Source organism: Osmerus eperlanus, chromosome 23, assembly GCF_963692335.1.
Source record: "Osmerus eperlanus chromosome 23, fOsmEpe2.1, whole genome shotgun sequence".
Taxonomy (NCBI): Eukaryota; Metazoa; Chordata; class Actinopteri; order Osmeriformes; family Osmeridae; genus Osmerus; species Osmerus eperlanus.
Window position 1 is genome coordinate 7,467,300 of NC_085040.1, and position 14,860 is coordinate 7,482,159.

The following is a 14,860-nucleotide window of genomic DNA, read 5'->3' on the forward strand; positions in this document are numbered from 1 at the left end:
ATCAGTCATGGGCGGAGTATTCAATCAGAATTTGTGGTTGCATTCATTCGATTGGTCCATGGTCTTTCTAGGGCGTGGTCATGTACATGTCCACGCACCACGCACATATTTTTCTGACAAATAACACATTTTTCGCCGGGGTTGGCACGCCATAATATTATGTGATCTATCATGACTGTTCCTTATTCTAGTTGAACCCACTCATTTCATGCAAGCACATCTACGGGCTGATTGCGCGATATGATTTTGCAGGCCCAACTGCGCGTTCGTAGATATTTCAAACAAATAGGCTACACCACATTGAGCAATAGGCCTGACATATACCGGTAATATCAGAGCAATTATGTAACACGAATCTCATGATTTTTTTTCACTCACGGACCGCCGTTTCAGAACCGGGAATATATTTATACAGAACGATGGATAATCATTAACCAGCCAAATACTCTACATCAGTCTGACCAAGATACAGAAAGCGAACTAAACTGCCCTCCATTGGTAAATATTTATATTGCTTTACTGTTCATGCATATTAAACATGCATTTGAATGTACCTCGACTATTACAGGTTTGACGGTTCTATTGCCAAACACAGTCGTTTAAAATGCAGCCCACTAAAATATTTCGTTACTCGGTCTTGATTGATTTGAACATGTTAATGCTGTGTGCTAATTTTCTTCAAATTAGAAATGCGCCCAGAAGTTTGGATGCTACATTCTGGCAAAATCAAAGTAGCCTAGATCTGTCACTTGTTACAGTAACCCACTCCTCTGCTTCACTGATAAGGGACCAAAATGCATCTAAACACACCCTAACTTGTTCGTGCCTGGAAAAGATAGCAGTAGACGTCATTTATCTGCATAGGGAGTAAAATGCAACGAACCTGCAAGGTTTTGTATCTAGCTTTATGTAATAAAAAGGTAGGCTTCATTCGTTGTAACAAAGAGGTGAAGTGATTGCATTGCATACGGCTACATCAACATGGAAGGTAGGGTCCACCACTATTGTCAGCATCGCTGCTCCACTGTCATTTAAACATTTCTCGAGGGATAAGAAACATCATGGCTTGCCAATTTGTACAAGATGGATGCAATACTGTGGTTATAGATGCGCGTTTTTTTTTTTTTGTCTGACGAAGACTACCTTGAGCATGCATTGACGATGTTTTCATTTGCAGGAGTAGGATGTTACTAGCGTCTGCCGTAGTGGTATGGGAATGGCTGAACGAGCACGGACGCTGGCGGCCTTACAGCCCGGCCGTCTCTCACCACATCGAGGCAGTCATCCGCAACGACCCGCGGGGTGGTAGTGTTGTATTAGGCCAGGTGGACACTCGTCTCTCGCCCTACATCATTGACTTGCATTCCATGCACCAGTTCCGCCAAGACACAGGTAAGATGATGAACGTGTGTGACAGGTTCGTCTATAATCGCAATAGAATAAACCGAAGACGGGCTAGAAAAGCGTCTAAAATCTACTGCGATAGAATTAGTGTTGATGAGCTGTTTTTGTTATGTTGTTTTGAAGCAGGCCCAATATTGGCTTGTCCTTTTGGGTGTTAGCACACTGGATGTATAGCCCTTTCGTGGGTAACTGTGTGAGGCCTTGTTTGCTTTCGTCTGCAGAGTTGCTCCCATTAGATTAAATAAAGCATAAACATGTATTCATACAATTGCTCAGGATCATGTGTTTTAAATATGTATTTAAAAAAAGATATCGTTTTTGTCTGATTGCTCGCTTCTTCAGATGATCTTGATGCGTTGTGGGCCTATTTAACGAGTGTTATGTTCTCCATGAGGGAGGGGTTCTAAGTCAAATATTGTAAATATGCCATTCTTCAACTCTTATTTTGACACGAGACATGCTTAGGATCTCTCAGACATGATTTGAAGCATATAAAATGCATCCCCTGCTTGTCTTAATTCATTAATGAGATTTTGGGAGATACTTTGGGTCAGTGTGTATCAGAATGAAATACCCAGGTTGCTTCCTCAGACTTAATGTGCTGTGTCATACCTTTATTTCGAAATTCCCGTTTTAAAAACGTCCCTTTAACTTGCATCTCATTTCATGAAAGCTTAGCTCTTTTTGTCTCGCCCTCTCCTGCTCTGACAGATGATGTTGGCACAGAGGCAAGTCTTCTCACACAGATAATTGAGGGAAGGCAGGAGACCTGCCAGATGTCTTAACTTTCTTTGCCCAAGACTTCACCATGCCACCATTTGCCTCAACTCCATCTGACAAAAGCTTTTATTCCATTTGATTCCCAACCAAGCTGCAGGAAACAGGAGGGGATGGGGTGTCCAAGCCCAAATATGAGAGAGTGAGAGGGGCATGGGCTGAATTGCAAAAGTCTGAGGTCATTGGGAAAGTGGGTAGTTTTGGGGGGGACTGGGTTTGATGAATTAATTGCTCTGTTACATCCACACGTGGTCATTGGCATTGTTGGCCTTTTCAACACATCTTTAATAGACAAATTGTTTTCATTTAGCACATCATTTGTTAAAGATAAATGGCACATTTTTAAAAATTTCAGATCATGAATTTCCATAATCTAGGAATTTCATTCAGTGTTTTAGTTAGATTAGGAGTTATTTGTAGTCAGGAGTCCCAAGACACATTCCCATTGTAGTCTAGACTTTGGGACTATCAATGTCCTATCAAAGAAATGACCTGGGTCCAAGTTTCAGACCACAACAGGGGAGAAATGTGGAAAAACAGTCTGAAATGAGCACCAGGCCTAATTATGACAAATCAATTAGGACGCTATTGTGGTCTTCTGAACATGCACTTAACATGCAGTTTCCAATTTAATGTAGGAAAAAATGAAGACTCCTTCTACAGACTCATTTTCCTGGAAAATAATTGTTGCTACAACAAACTATACTAACTAGATATCAATCCAGAAAATGAGATTTCAGAGTGAGAAATCTGTGTAATTACTGTGACATGGTTTGACCAAAAATCCTTGGAGTAACTCTGGACTCTGGGAAAGCAAACATGGCCAGCACTGGGCCGGATATAGGCCAACGGCCAATCATATTCGAGGACATTGAGTACCGTTACCAGGGGCAACCTGTTTGCCCAAATTCTTAGCAATCACACACAGACATGTTGAATTTGTTGCCTTTGTACTTTGCTTGTACACCGCAAATATTACAGTAGCAACTTGCCTACCAAACGTCTCTCATCTAGTGCATGAATGTAATCAGAAAATTTAGGATTTTTTACATCGAAGTTCTTTTATGGTAAAATGTTTTGTTAAAATACTGAGTACATAGTGGAAAACATGATGAAAATGTATGATAGTGGACCACCTTATGTCACATAAATATCAGTTATTAGCGTTGCTTGTAAATCATTATTGAGTCCTATTGGTTTCTTGAACAGGGATGCTAATGATTTACGCCAATGTATAGTGTGACAGCCCTGTCTCTGCCACCCAGGTACTCTACGGCCTGTGCGTCGCAGCTTCTACGACCCAACTTCAGCACCGGGCCAGGGCTGGCTGTGGGAGTGGGAGAACGACACCGGCTCCTGGACCGCCTACGACACGGAGGTGGGCATCGCCATCCAGGCGGCACGCGACCGCCAGCAGCCCTGGCTGGACCTGGCGCCGCTGGGCTTCTGCTACCTCATCGACTTCCAGAGCATGACCCAGATCAACGGGCAGACGCAGCGCTGCAGGCGTATCCAGCGACGCTCGGACCTAGCCTACCCGCTGGTGTCGGGGCCCTTGCCCAAGTCCCACCACGCCTGGGGGCCTGCTCCTGGGGGACTCCTGGGGGTTGGGGTGTCTGGAGTGGGCATGGGGCTCGGGGTGAGTGGAGGCGGGACTGGAAATGGCAGTGCCTACCCAAGCGGCGCCCTGCCGGCCTCGGCTATCACGTCTCTGGGCCAGCCGTGTGCGTGTCAGCAGTGCATGCTGGTCCTTAGCGTCAAGGCGGGCGCCATGTCGGCTCACACCCTTGGGAGGAGGCCTCCCCAGAACAAACCGCCTAGCCCCAAATTTGGGGGCTACTCTGCCATGGGGGGGTCGTACTCGCTGACCCTACCCCGCCCCCCGACCCTGTCCAGGTCCCTTTCCCCTCACAGGACATCTGTGGGGGGGGCTAGCGGCGGGGGCGGGGTTGGAGGCGGCAGCTTTGCCCACTCGCTGTCCCTCCTGGGCTCGGCCACGGCCGCCCTCTCCCTCAACTCCACCCGTCCGCCTCCCCCGCCTCTCCCCCCTCCGCCCCCGCCCCCGCCGCCGCCCTCCTCCGCCGCCTCCAGCGCCACCTCCCCGCCGCACCCCTCCTCCTCCGCCTCTCTCTCGGCCTCCTCCGCCCTGCCGCTGGGGCCCTCTCCGGCCCAGCCCCTCATTTCCACCGCTGCCTCCTCCTGTACGCCCTCGCCGTCCGCCCGCGTCCTCGGCCCCGTGTCTGCGGCCGCAGCCGCCTGCGCTGCCCCTCTACCGCCCCGCGCCAGCCTGGCAGGGCTGAGTCGACCTGCCCTGCAACGCATTGCCATGGCCCAGTCCCGTGCCCTCATTGCGTCTGGGTGAGTAACCTATCCACCCAGCTGTCCGTGGAGCACAACACTGTGAAGACCTGCCTGAAATTGTTTGTTCAAACTGATGGCGGAAGTTAAGTTGAATGCAATTTGCAGTTGTTGTGCTCATTTGAATTCTGGAGGTGCTCACAAAGAGATATAATGAGGTAGAGTTTTGACAAATATTTTCTAATCAAGTTTGAACTTATGCAGTTGGGTATCTTTAATTGGCTAGTCTAAACTCAAAGTGCATGTTCTTGTTTGAAAACTTATGATTGACAAGAATTTCATCTGAAGCACTAAAACGCAAGTCATGCCCAAATATGTGAACCCTGTGAAGTTTCTGACACAAACACTCATTAGCATTCACATGCCTTTAATCTTTACCACAAACACTACCTGATCAGCATTCCCATGTAAACACATTCCATTCACATGAAATGAGCTGCATTTTCACACATTTACGCACCCAGTTAGAGAGAAAAGGAGATAGGCCCGGGTGTTGAGATGCAGTGTTATCCTTTAATACACATCCCCCCCCTCTCCTCCCCTACCCAGTAAGTCAACATCCACACACCCAATTCCCAGGCTTTGCTCATTCCTGGAGGCCCACTGCCCCCAATTTTGTCTGTGTATTTGTGTGCATTTAGAGTGTGAGTGTGAGTGTGAGTGTGAGTGTGTGTGTGTGTGTGTGTGTGTGTGTGTGTGTGTCAGGGTTTGGTTTCCATGGCAACCCTTGTGGGCACAGTCAAGGCCTGGTTCCCATTTGTGGAATAATGCCTGAGACTGAGGCAGGGATTGAGATATGGACCAGGGGAAATGGCAGGGGTATACGGGGTTCTCAGGTTGGGTGGGGGTGGGGATGGGGGGTTGGTTTCGATGGAGGCACACAGTGGACTAATTGTTAGTCTGAGAAGGTGTGTGTGTGTGTGTGTGTGTGTGTGTGTGTGTGTGTGTGTGTGGGGGGGGGGGGTTGTGTACCTCTTGCTGGTAGAGTTAGTCCTGTGAGTGAGATTGGCAAGCCGTACGTACTGTGGGGTGAGTACGGGATGGGTGTTGGTTGGTTTGAGTAAAAAGAGAAAGGCAGTGTCACAGTTGGTGGATTGGGAGTTGGAGGGGGGTTTGTGAGGCAACCCTATCCCCAGCCATAAATCAAGACGTGGTTGACACGAAGCAGCATCTCCTTCACTTCTCCCTGTGAAAGAACTGACTGCCTGGACCCAATATGTCAGAGCACAAACATCATGGAGTCTCCTCTGCTCCCCCCCCCCAAAAAAAAAATAAAAAATACTATGTGTCATGATTGAAAGAGTAATATGTGGAGTGTGAAGAAATGTGTTGTTGTGAGAAAGCGGCTGCAGGGACCTCCTGTGTTGGCCAGGGGGCGCTGTTGTCAGTTAAGCTACCTGCCTGCTCCCTGACTGCTGCTGTTTGTGAAGTTGATTCATTCTTGGAATATATGAGTCTCCTTTCCTCAAGAGATAGTGACATTTCCTATTGGCTTATGAATAACCTTGAAGGTCCTTCTGCAAATTCAGTGTTTTCAGCCCAATTAAATTTGTAGTAAGAGTGACACATACTCTTGACCTGGTCAAATTAGATAGAATCAGACCCATTTTATCTTGTAAACCTGTTGGATTGCTATTTTAGGTAGATCTTTACTTGTGCCAAATTTGTTATAACTTAGTGGTCTGTTAACATATGCAATGTGGAACTAATGTATACATGATTACTATCATCAAATAAATCTTCCAAGACTACACTAGATCGAATTATATCATGAAAACATTTATCAAGATTTGTCACAAAAATGACGATAGTTTTCTATATCCTGTGATAAAAACCCTTCAAGGAAGTACTTGAAAGAGGCAATGTTCCTGTTGTCAGTCTTTGTTTGATCATACAATATGAGAAAGAGAGCAGGTGAGCGGAGGCCGCTGCTCCCCAGGTCAGGCTCACCCAATGGGAATACCTGCTGGTGTCTTTAAAAGACTAGCGTCACTGGTCAGGAGTCTGCTCTCATCCCTTCAGCCCCTCCCCCTCGCTCCTTTGGCTTTCCTTTTCATTCATTTGGAAGACACTGCTATCCGAACCAACATACAAAAAGTGAGTACGTCGTAGTAAGTCCAGCAGATGATCAAGAACCTGGAGTGCAAAGTTGTCCGTGTTTTAGTGGTCAGTGCCCAGGAATGGTCTGGCTTTTACCCAGACACAGTGCAACACTAACATCATGTCAACAACAATCTTACATTATATCATTGTAAAATGACAAAATTCAAGTAATATTACTAATACGGTATTTCATGTTTTCCTTTTGTCTGTATCCTAACGTTCCCCAAGCCTTTGTTGTGGGCCTGAACTCACACAGTATCTCACTTTAACTGCAAGTGTGTACTGGTACCTTTCTGTTGGTAATGCATTTGGTTATTCAAGTTCTTCATGACATTAATGATAAGTTATAATCATATACAATTTCAATTGAGTTGTTTTTAGCTGCTTTTATTCATGTATTTGTGTGAATTAAACTTCCTTTAGATTTCTCTGAACAAGTCTGGTATGGTTGTCTCTACTACCTTACCATACCAGATGAATCACCTGATGTAACTCATTGTTAGTTGTTGACGAGTTCAAAAATACAAATGTGATAGAATTTTGAATAGTATGGAATAGAATAGTTCTACTTTGAATCAGTTAGTGTATCATTATCTGTATCATCTTCACTTTGGTATGTTGTTTTTTTGAGAACCTGGAATACAATGTCCAAACTAGCGTTCCAGCTGCTTCCAAGTAATGGACTTGGTGTTTTGACAGTTTCTACTTTAGAAAGGTGGGGGAACAGATGGTTGACAAGTGAACGTTTGGGTCTGCAGTGGTAAACGTCACAGGTTACGGGCGAGGACAGTGGCCTATGCATGGTTTTGTGTATATGTGTTAGTGGATCCGAATAATTGTCATGGGCAGAGTCCGACAATCTGCCTGTGTGGTTGGAAATGCCAGATGACGAGGCGTGTGTGTTTGTGGCTCTCTAAGCTCCTTCATTTCCATCTCCCTCTGGACCAGATGGGGGTTGCGCTAATGCTTCTAGATTAGACTGGATCAAATTGAACGTGGCCGTGCGACGTCTCCTTTCCTCCCCACCTTTTCTCTGTTTTTCTCCCCCCCTTCCCTCCCTTTCTCTGCCTCCCATCTGTCTGTTACTCCTAGCACGTTCGTCTCGTAGTGCAGGAACGTAACCGCCTGTGTATTTATGTCCACTGCTCCAGTTCCCAAGATGCTGATTCATTCATACAGCCAACAACAGCTTGCAGAAAGGCAGGGAGTACTGGTCTCGAATGTACTTCCTGTTTACTCTAAGCATGGGTGACCCGTTGAGACGGAATTTCCCAGACATTCTACGTCACATGGGGAGTCTTCCCGGCACATATCAAGGACTTTTACAAGGAAAATTACACTTTGTGGACGGTACTGAAGTTTCAGACAATCTAGTGTTGCTAACCATACATCTAGTGTTGATACAAATGATGAAAAACCATGATGTCCTCACCTATGTTAGCAATTATACAGTATTGATGTACATGTATTTATTTATAATACATATTTATAATATGCATATTAAACGTCTCATACGGTTCACTGACATGTTAAAGGATAATTTACTGTTTTGGGTAGATTAAGAACTGTAGCTGTAATAGGATGGTAATATGTTTAGGATGAGGGTGGGGTATGTAGGCCACTAACACTACCACAATAACATCCCAATTTCTTCAATTAGTATATGGTCAGGACTAACAGTTTAGTGGTGTCTCAAACAAGCCCTATATCATCCATGTTTATTAAGATATGGAACTCAGACTAATATGTACATGTACGGTTCGGCCAGAACATTTGATATAGATAGCGAGCTAGTGTTCAGACAGTTTTACTTTATGTGCTGCAGTCTGTGTGCCTTCTGGTGGCCCGTTGCTTTCCTTGACAGGTAATCCTCACTGTGACGTTTCTCAGGGCAGTGACGACAGGTTAATCAACAGATGGAAACAGGTGGATTAGCCCTTTAAAAGCCGGAGCTCAAACTTCAGGTCACACACTACTGAAACACACACACAGAAAGAGAGAGACAGAGGGCGGGAGAAGCATACGGAGATTCTGCAGTGCAAAACCAAAGTCTGTTTTTTTTGTCAAGGATTGCGTTGGAGAATGAGGAATAGCCACTTGACAAAGTAGAGGAGCTAAAATACTGAGAAACAGCAGCAAAAAGCAGATAGGATACTTGCTCTAGTCTGAAGTGGTTGCCACTGCGCTCAACTCGCAAAGATGACAATCATTCAAACTGGCCGACCGTAAGTATTCTTTGTTACTGGTTCATATTACGTAGAGGATATGGCATGATAAAGGTGACCTCATCATGAAGATGACCTAACCCTTTACAGCACTGTGCAAAAGTCTCAGGCAGAGGTGTTGTTAGACATAACACTACTGGGGCACAGGCCCCTAATTCATATCCTTTTTTTTCTTTCAAGCTTGCTGCGCACAATGCACTACTAGGCTATAGAAACTCCCTTTGCTTAACCCACTATACAACAGTTCAGGGATGCAAGTTTGATATCAGCTTTGGCAGGGGCATCAATAGTTAACGGGAGTGCGCAAATATTTTTGGCATTCATTCGAGCGCAAATACTGTTCTTTGGGCTTCATGTAATATTGTTTTTATGTTTTAGTCAAAATAAGATGATCAGTAGGCCTATCATTTAGAAACTATCTTTAGTTTTGTACTGTTTCTTAGCCTACCTCAATTCTGACTTGTGTGCTGAGTCCGACACCTGGGGGGTATTCCAGAAAGCAGGTTATGTGACATACCCGGGTAAGTTATCTCCTCAGCTGACACCCAGCGTTGTAGCAACATTGCCAGTAGGTTGCTGCAACATTGTGAATCAGCTGGTGGGTTAACTTACCTGGTTATGTTGCATAACCTGCTTTCTGGAATACCCCCCTGGCCCTGCTGCAGTGGCTATTTGGCAAGCTCAGAAGAGCACGCTGACATGGAATTCTGAATGCATATAGGTTTGGGTTTTCGGTTAAACACTTTTACAAGCGTTGATTGGGATACTGCGTTAATTTTCCGGGATTATCAATCTAAATTAATGCACTGACTAATAAATTGTTAAAACTCAAACTTTAGATTTTACTGGGGCACAGCAGATTTATACTGGGGCACGTGCCCCAGTAAAAAGGGTCTAACGACGCCCCTGGTCTCAGGCACAAGGAAAAGATGAATGTCCAACAAAAATGCTTCCAAAAATACGGAAACAAAAGGACCAGACAATGATCTAAATATTCCTCTTCTCTACGGACACACTAATGCTGAAGACGGGAAAAACAATCTAAGACAACATTTCTGTGAAAAATCTTGGGTGCCTAAGGCGCAGGACTGTGTATGTATGTATATAAATGCAGATACCCAAGCCTTCTACTTGACTGACACGTGGCAATGGAAGCGAGTGTCAAGTGAGGCATAGGAGAGAAATGCACAAACGCCTTATGAAACACCTTATATTTTGCATCCCTTTCGCTTCCTGCTTTCAATAGCTGCTCGATAGCTCATTTCAAAACAAAATAATAAATTGTTTAATGAGAAAGCCGGCAAAGGATTTTTAAGCATATAAAGGCAATTAACCAATTGTTGGTCGAACAAGTCTGGTTGTCTATGTCCTTTACCACGATGCAACAATGTCACATCTGATTATGTTGATCTATAGAGCATGGGATCGGTCTTTGCAGTTATTTGGTTGGATCTCACAAGTTGTGAGATTCCTGTTGTAGTTGTTGTTTGGTGGAAATAGAGGAACTTAGAAGGAAATAGACTTTGGCAGCACAAACACACTTCAAAGTGCTATTCTGGTCTATGTACCACTTAAGTCCATATGTCTGCATGACTTGGTAAAAGCTCTTTGACCTGATAACATGATGTGACCCGTAATACAGCCACCTGCATTCCACCCACGACTAAGCAGCTGGCTTTCTGTGCCTACTTGTAATGGCTCCAATAAAAATTAAGTAACATCAGGGGTTTGGTGACTTATTCAAAGTTATTGGTTCTGTGTTTCAGAGTGCCAACAGTTCCAGTGAAGAACCTGAATGGATCAAGTCCTGTCCACCCTGCGTTAGCAGGTAAGACAGTAAAGTCCCTTCCAATTCAGGAAAATATTCCTAAACTTCACTTGACAACGTTAGTATTGCCCAGTTGTCATAGAAGTCCAACATGCAGTCCAAAATATCAAGTCACTGCTCTTAAAATAAAAAATTAAATAAAAATCTCATTCAGTGTATGCCAAATATATTCGAGGAGCCTGTAATGAATGCTTCTACTGCATCCAAATTACAGACAAGAAACATCCTCTCACTGCCCCCCCCTGCTGGCCTTGTGTAGGTATTACAGGGATCCTGATGAGTGCAGCTGGACTTCCTGTCTGTCTGACCCGCCCTCCTAAGCTTGTGCTCCACCCTCCTCCTGTCAGCAAGAGTGACATCAAGCCAGTTCCTGGTCTGGGCCACTGCTGCCGTAAGACCACCAAGAAACAGGCCCGCAAAGGTGTGTATGTGAAAGACACACTGAAAGTATACACACACACACACACACACACAGACTAGCAGACAAATGCACACGAGCACCGTTGGTGCACAAACGTCGTCAGGGCGATTTATTCATGAACTCTCTCTTTCAGGCAAGACCCCCGAGGAGGTTGTAAAGAGGTACCTTCAGAAAGTCCGCAACCCCCCTGAAGAGGTGAGTCAACCGAGCTCTTTCATTCGATTCATTTCAATCCTGCTACTTCGACTTGCTCCTGAGGCCTTTCTCTGTGTGCACTCTGAACTCCGCACTGTCCATTGCCCCAACTGCCCCTTTATTCTCCACTCGCTGGCCATCTCTACCCCCTTCCCCCACTCCCCTCAGGACTGCACCATCTGCATGGAGGCCTTGGCGGGCCCCTCGGGGTACAAGGGCCCCGGCGTGGGTGGCATCTCCCGGGCAGAGTCCGTGGGTCGCCTGGCGCAGTGCGGCCATCAGTACCACCTCCAGTGCCTGGTCGCCATGTACAACAATGGCAACAAGGACGGCAGCCTGCAGTGTCCCACCTGCAAGACCATCTACGGGGTCAAGACGGGGAACCAGCCCCCTGGCAAGATGGAGTACCACGTCATTCCCCACTCCCTGCCCGGTCACCCAGACTGCAAGACCATCCGAATCATCTACAACATCCCACCTGGCATCCAGGTACGGCTCGTCCATGTGACATGCACGTCTGACGCTTCCTAGAACACGGAAGGTTCTGTGGGATTGGTTGATGGCGTCATGTTGACCTTTGACCCTCTGCCAGGGCCCTGAGCATCCGAACCCGGGAAAGCCCTTCACCGCCCGAGGATTCCCCAGACACTGCTACCTCCCTGACAGCGAAAAGGGACGTAAGGTAAACATGAAGATAGGTAGCATGTTAGTTGTAGCATGTGTATCCAGCCAGCACGGTAATGACTTCTAGACTCTCCCTGGTTGAACCCCGTTCTCTCACTCTCTTTTTCTTTTTTTTTTAACCGTTCCCTCTCTCCCGACCGCCTCTCTTCCCCTCCAGGTGCTGAGGCTCCTGCTGGTGGCGTGGGACCGTAGACTGATCTTCTCCGTGGGAACTTCCAGTACCACGGGCGAGTCAGACACGGTCATTTGGAACGAGGTCCACCACAAGACCGAGTTTGGCTCCAACCTGACGGGTCACGGCTACCCGGACCCCGGCCACCTGGACAATGTTCTGGAGGAGCTTAAGGCCCAGGGCATCACAGAGGAGGAGTGCCTTCCCAGAGACTGAGCTGGACCAATAGGGAAGCAGTAGGATAGAGACTTTTTGAAGCAGTCCATAAACAAAGATGCTGAAAAACAATGGAACTGAGCAGACAAAAGAGAAAGCGTAAAAAACAAACAATGAACAATGACGTGTGTGCAAATTATAACATGAACCACTGAAATTACTGGGGAAACCAGAAAATAACTGAATAAAATAACAGATGAACCAGTGAAGATGGTCAGCCAGGAAAACGAAAAACTGACATTACAAAATCTGAGGTTGAGGTGAGGTTTCAGGAGTGCTTACTGAGATCCAATAGTATTCCTCCGGTACACAGGTGGGCTATGACTTGGTTGCATGGGTCAGTTTTACATTAGACAGGATAATTGTTGTTTTTTCTGTTGTTATAATGGTGTCCGATTGAAAAACATCATTCAGTGAGACATTTAGGACCACTGTGCACATACATTTCAGTGTTGGACAAAACATGTCTTTTGTACTGTGAGAGTTCTACTACTAGCCTGATATCAAGAATGTAACTACTTTGACTTGGTCGGTTGAATAGGTAAACTAAGTTTACCAGAGCTGCTGCTATGTGGAATAAAGAAATAATTGTTAGGGAGAGGTCAAAAGGGGTGAAAGATAGCGAGAATGGCATTATATAGAATTCAGAGGATAGAATATGGGGGGATTTTGGGGCGTTAATCTACAGGCAGTATTGTAACAATTTTCTTATTGCAGGTGTAGGCCACTATCAAAATCTACTTTATTGACTGGACATGTGTGAGCATGGATGTTTACTGCCATCTAGTGGTACTTATCAAGAATTACATTCCCTTTTTACCCTTGGTTCAGTATTTTATTGATTACTGTATCATTTTGAAGAATGCATTGCTGTACATTATAAATACTTGACAACTTGTTTGAGTTTATGCCATTTATACATTTCATTTCTGTTCATAGTTTTAAAGTTGTATGTACGCTGTCATTCTTTTCTTGTGACCATTACGCAGAAAACGACTCCTTTTCTCAAAATCAATTGGCAGTTGGTGTGCACCCCAATTGCCTGAAGGAATCATTTTATTTTCTCTGTATAAGGATACTTATGATGGATGGATATATCATGTTCACAGTCCATTCATGTGTACCCCAGAAGGAGTGAAGTCAGATTAAGACCCTCTGTGAGATGTCAGAATGAAATCAATACCATGGTCATGTCTTTTGTGATTACAGTTAGACTAAAACATTAGATGACCACCGTTTTGTGAAACCAACAATACAATCTTTAGCTGGATTAGATCAATTCAAATCTAATGTAAAATCTTTAATTGTATTTATTTAAATGCTGGTACTTTAGAATATTATTAATTTCTCACCTCATCTGTTTCTGCCATCAACAGGTATTTTGTGACATATTTGCGCTTGTTATCGATCCACCTTTGGCCAAGCACCCAGTCAGTTTGTCCTCAGTGGACAAATGATGTGGTACTGTTATTGAAAATGTGTATTAGTATGTGTTGACATACCAGTGTTGGCCAACGTTAATAGTTGATATACTTTGTATACATGTATGCCTTGTATGTATATGTTTATTTACAACATTTTACGTTACATTTTTTTAAGGTATGTGTATATTACAGATCTGATTTATTTGATTGAATTGTTGTTTTGATTTTCTATTACGTTTTTATTATTTTTTATTTGGCTGTGTCACTTCATGAAGCCTACATACTCAGCAAGGGACAGCTGTATAATAACGTGTGTTACAGGGTGCTGTCTTTGACCTGTCCTGTGGTCAGAAACACCTTGGATGACTGCAGATGGAACGTGTAATGTAGTTTCTTCATGTCATGTTCTAAAGGTTACATTCCGTCACTCCACCGCTCAGTTTGGTTTGTGAAACGTCCTCTTCTTGTTACTGTTCAACTCTACATATACATCGATGACAATGAAGTGATGGTTGAAAACTTATGACCACTTTGTAAAAACTGTTGATAAAAAAAAAAAAAAAACTTTGTACAAGCTGTTAATGGAGTGAATGAATCAAGTGATGAAAAATATGACGCCAGAAAGTAGTAACATGTATAAACTACAAAAGACTTGCTTATAAAGTAACAGTGGGACTATTAAATGAACATGAGTATTATGATTGTTTTGACTTTGTTCTGTCAGATTTTTACACATTGACTGTATACTTGTTTATTTCTGTACATGTGTAGTATAAAACTTAAGGGAAGCTATTTTAGTGGTATTAGTATTAGAAACGTTGTATGGGACACGTTAGAGGGTCTAATGCACTATTAGATAGTTTGGACTAATTATCTTATTGCACTAATGTTTCCTCTTAAGATTAATCACACTCCTGCCTTCTCGTGTTCAGTCCCACCATGAGAAACTCATGGAAGATTTAGCTCCTAGATTAGTCTGGGCCCTGGATTAGTAGTCTGGATTAAATCCCACTACTACCCTAATAGATGAGACAAGGTAAAATAACTAAGCAC

General features: G+C 44.4%; 1 protein-coding gene across 2 annotated transcripts; it reads left to right on the top strand.

The window, feature by feature from the left end:
* The first annotated feature begins 116 nt into the window (after positions 1–116).
* dtx4a (deltex 4, E3 ubiquitin ligase a) lies at positions 117–14,431 on the top strand. 2 transcript variants are annotated; one of them, XM_062449366.1, is made up of 9 exons: positions 117–498; positions 1,178–1,392; positions 3,447–4,539; positions 10,634–10,695; positions 10,955–11,116; positions 11,250–11,311; positions 11,480–11,800; positions 11,904–11,993; positions 12,153–14,431. In XM_062449366.1, exons 2-9 carry the CDS (start codon positions 1,185–1,187, stop codon positions 12,381–12,383), a joined length of 2,229 nt encoding a protein of 742 aa, XP_062305350.1. In that variant the 5' UTR covers positions 117–498; positions 1,178–1,184; the 3' UTR covers positions 12,384–14,431. The 2 variants fall into 2 exon arrangements, with proteins under 2 accessions (XP_062305350.1, XP_062305351.1); XM_062449367.1 differs by lacking the exon at positions 117–498 and adding an exon at positions 807–988.
* The last annotated feature ends 429 nt before the right edge of the window (positions 14,432–14,860 follow it).

Coding starts and splice junctions, on each gene's coding strand:
- dtx4a (XM_062449366.1), top strand. CDS start 1,185: ATGTTACTAGCGTCTGCCGTAGTGGTATGGGAATGGCTGAACGAGCAC. Junction 11,801..11,903: donor ACATCCCACCTGGCATCCAG/GTACGGCTCGTC, acceptor ACCCTCTGCCAG/GGCCCTGAGCATCCGAACCC. Junction 11,994..12,152: donor ACAGCGAAAAGGGACGTAAG/GTAAACATGAAG, acceptor CTTCCCCTCCAG/GTGCTGAGGCTCCTGCTGGT.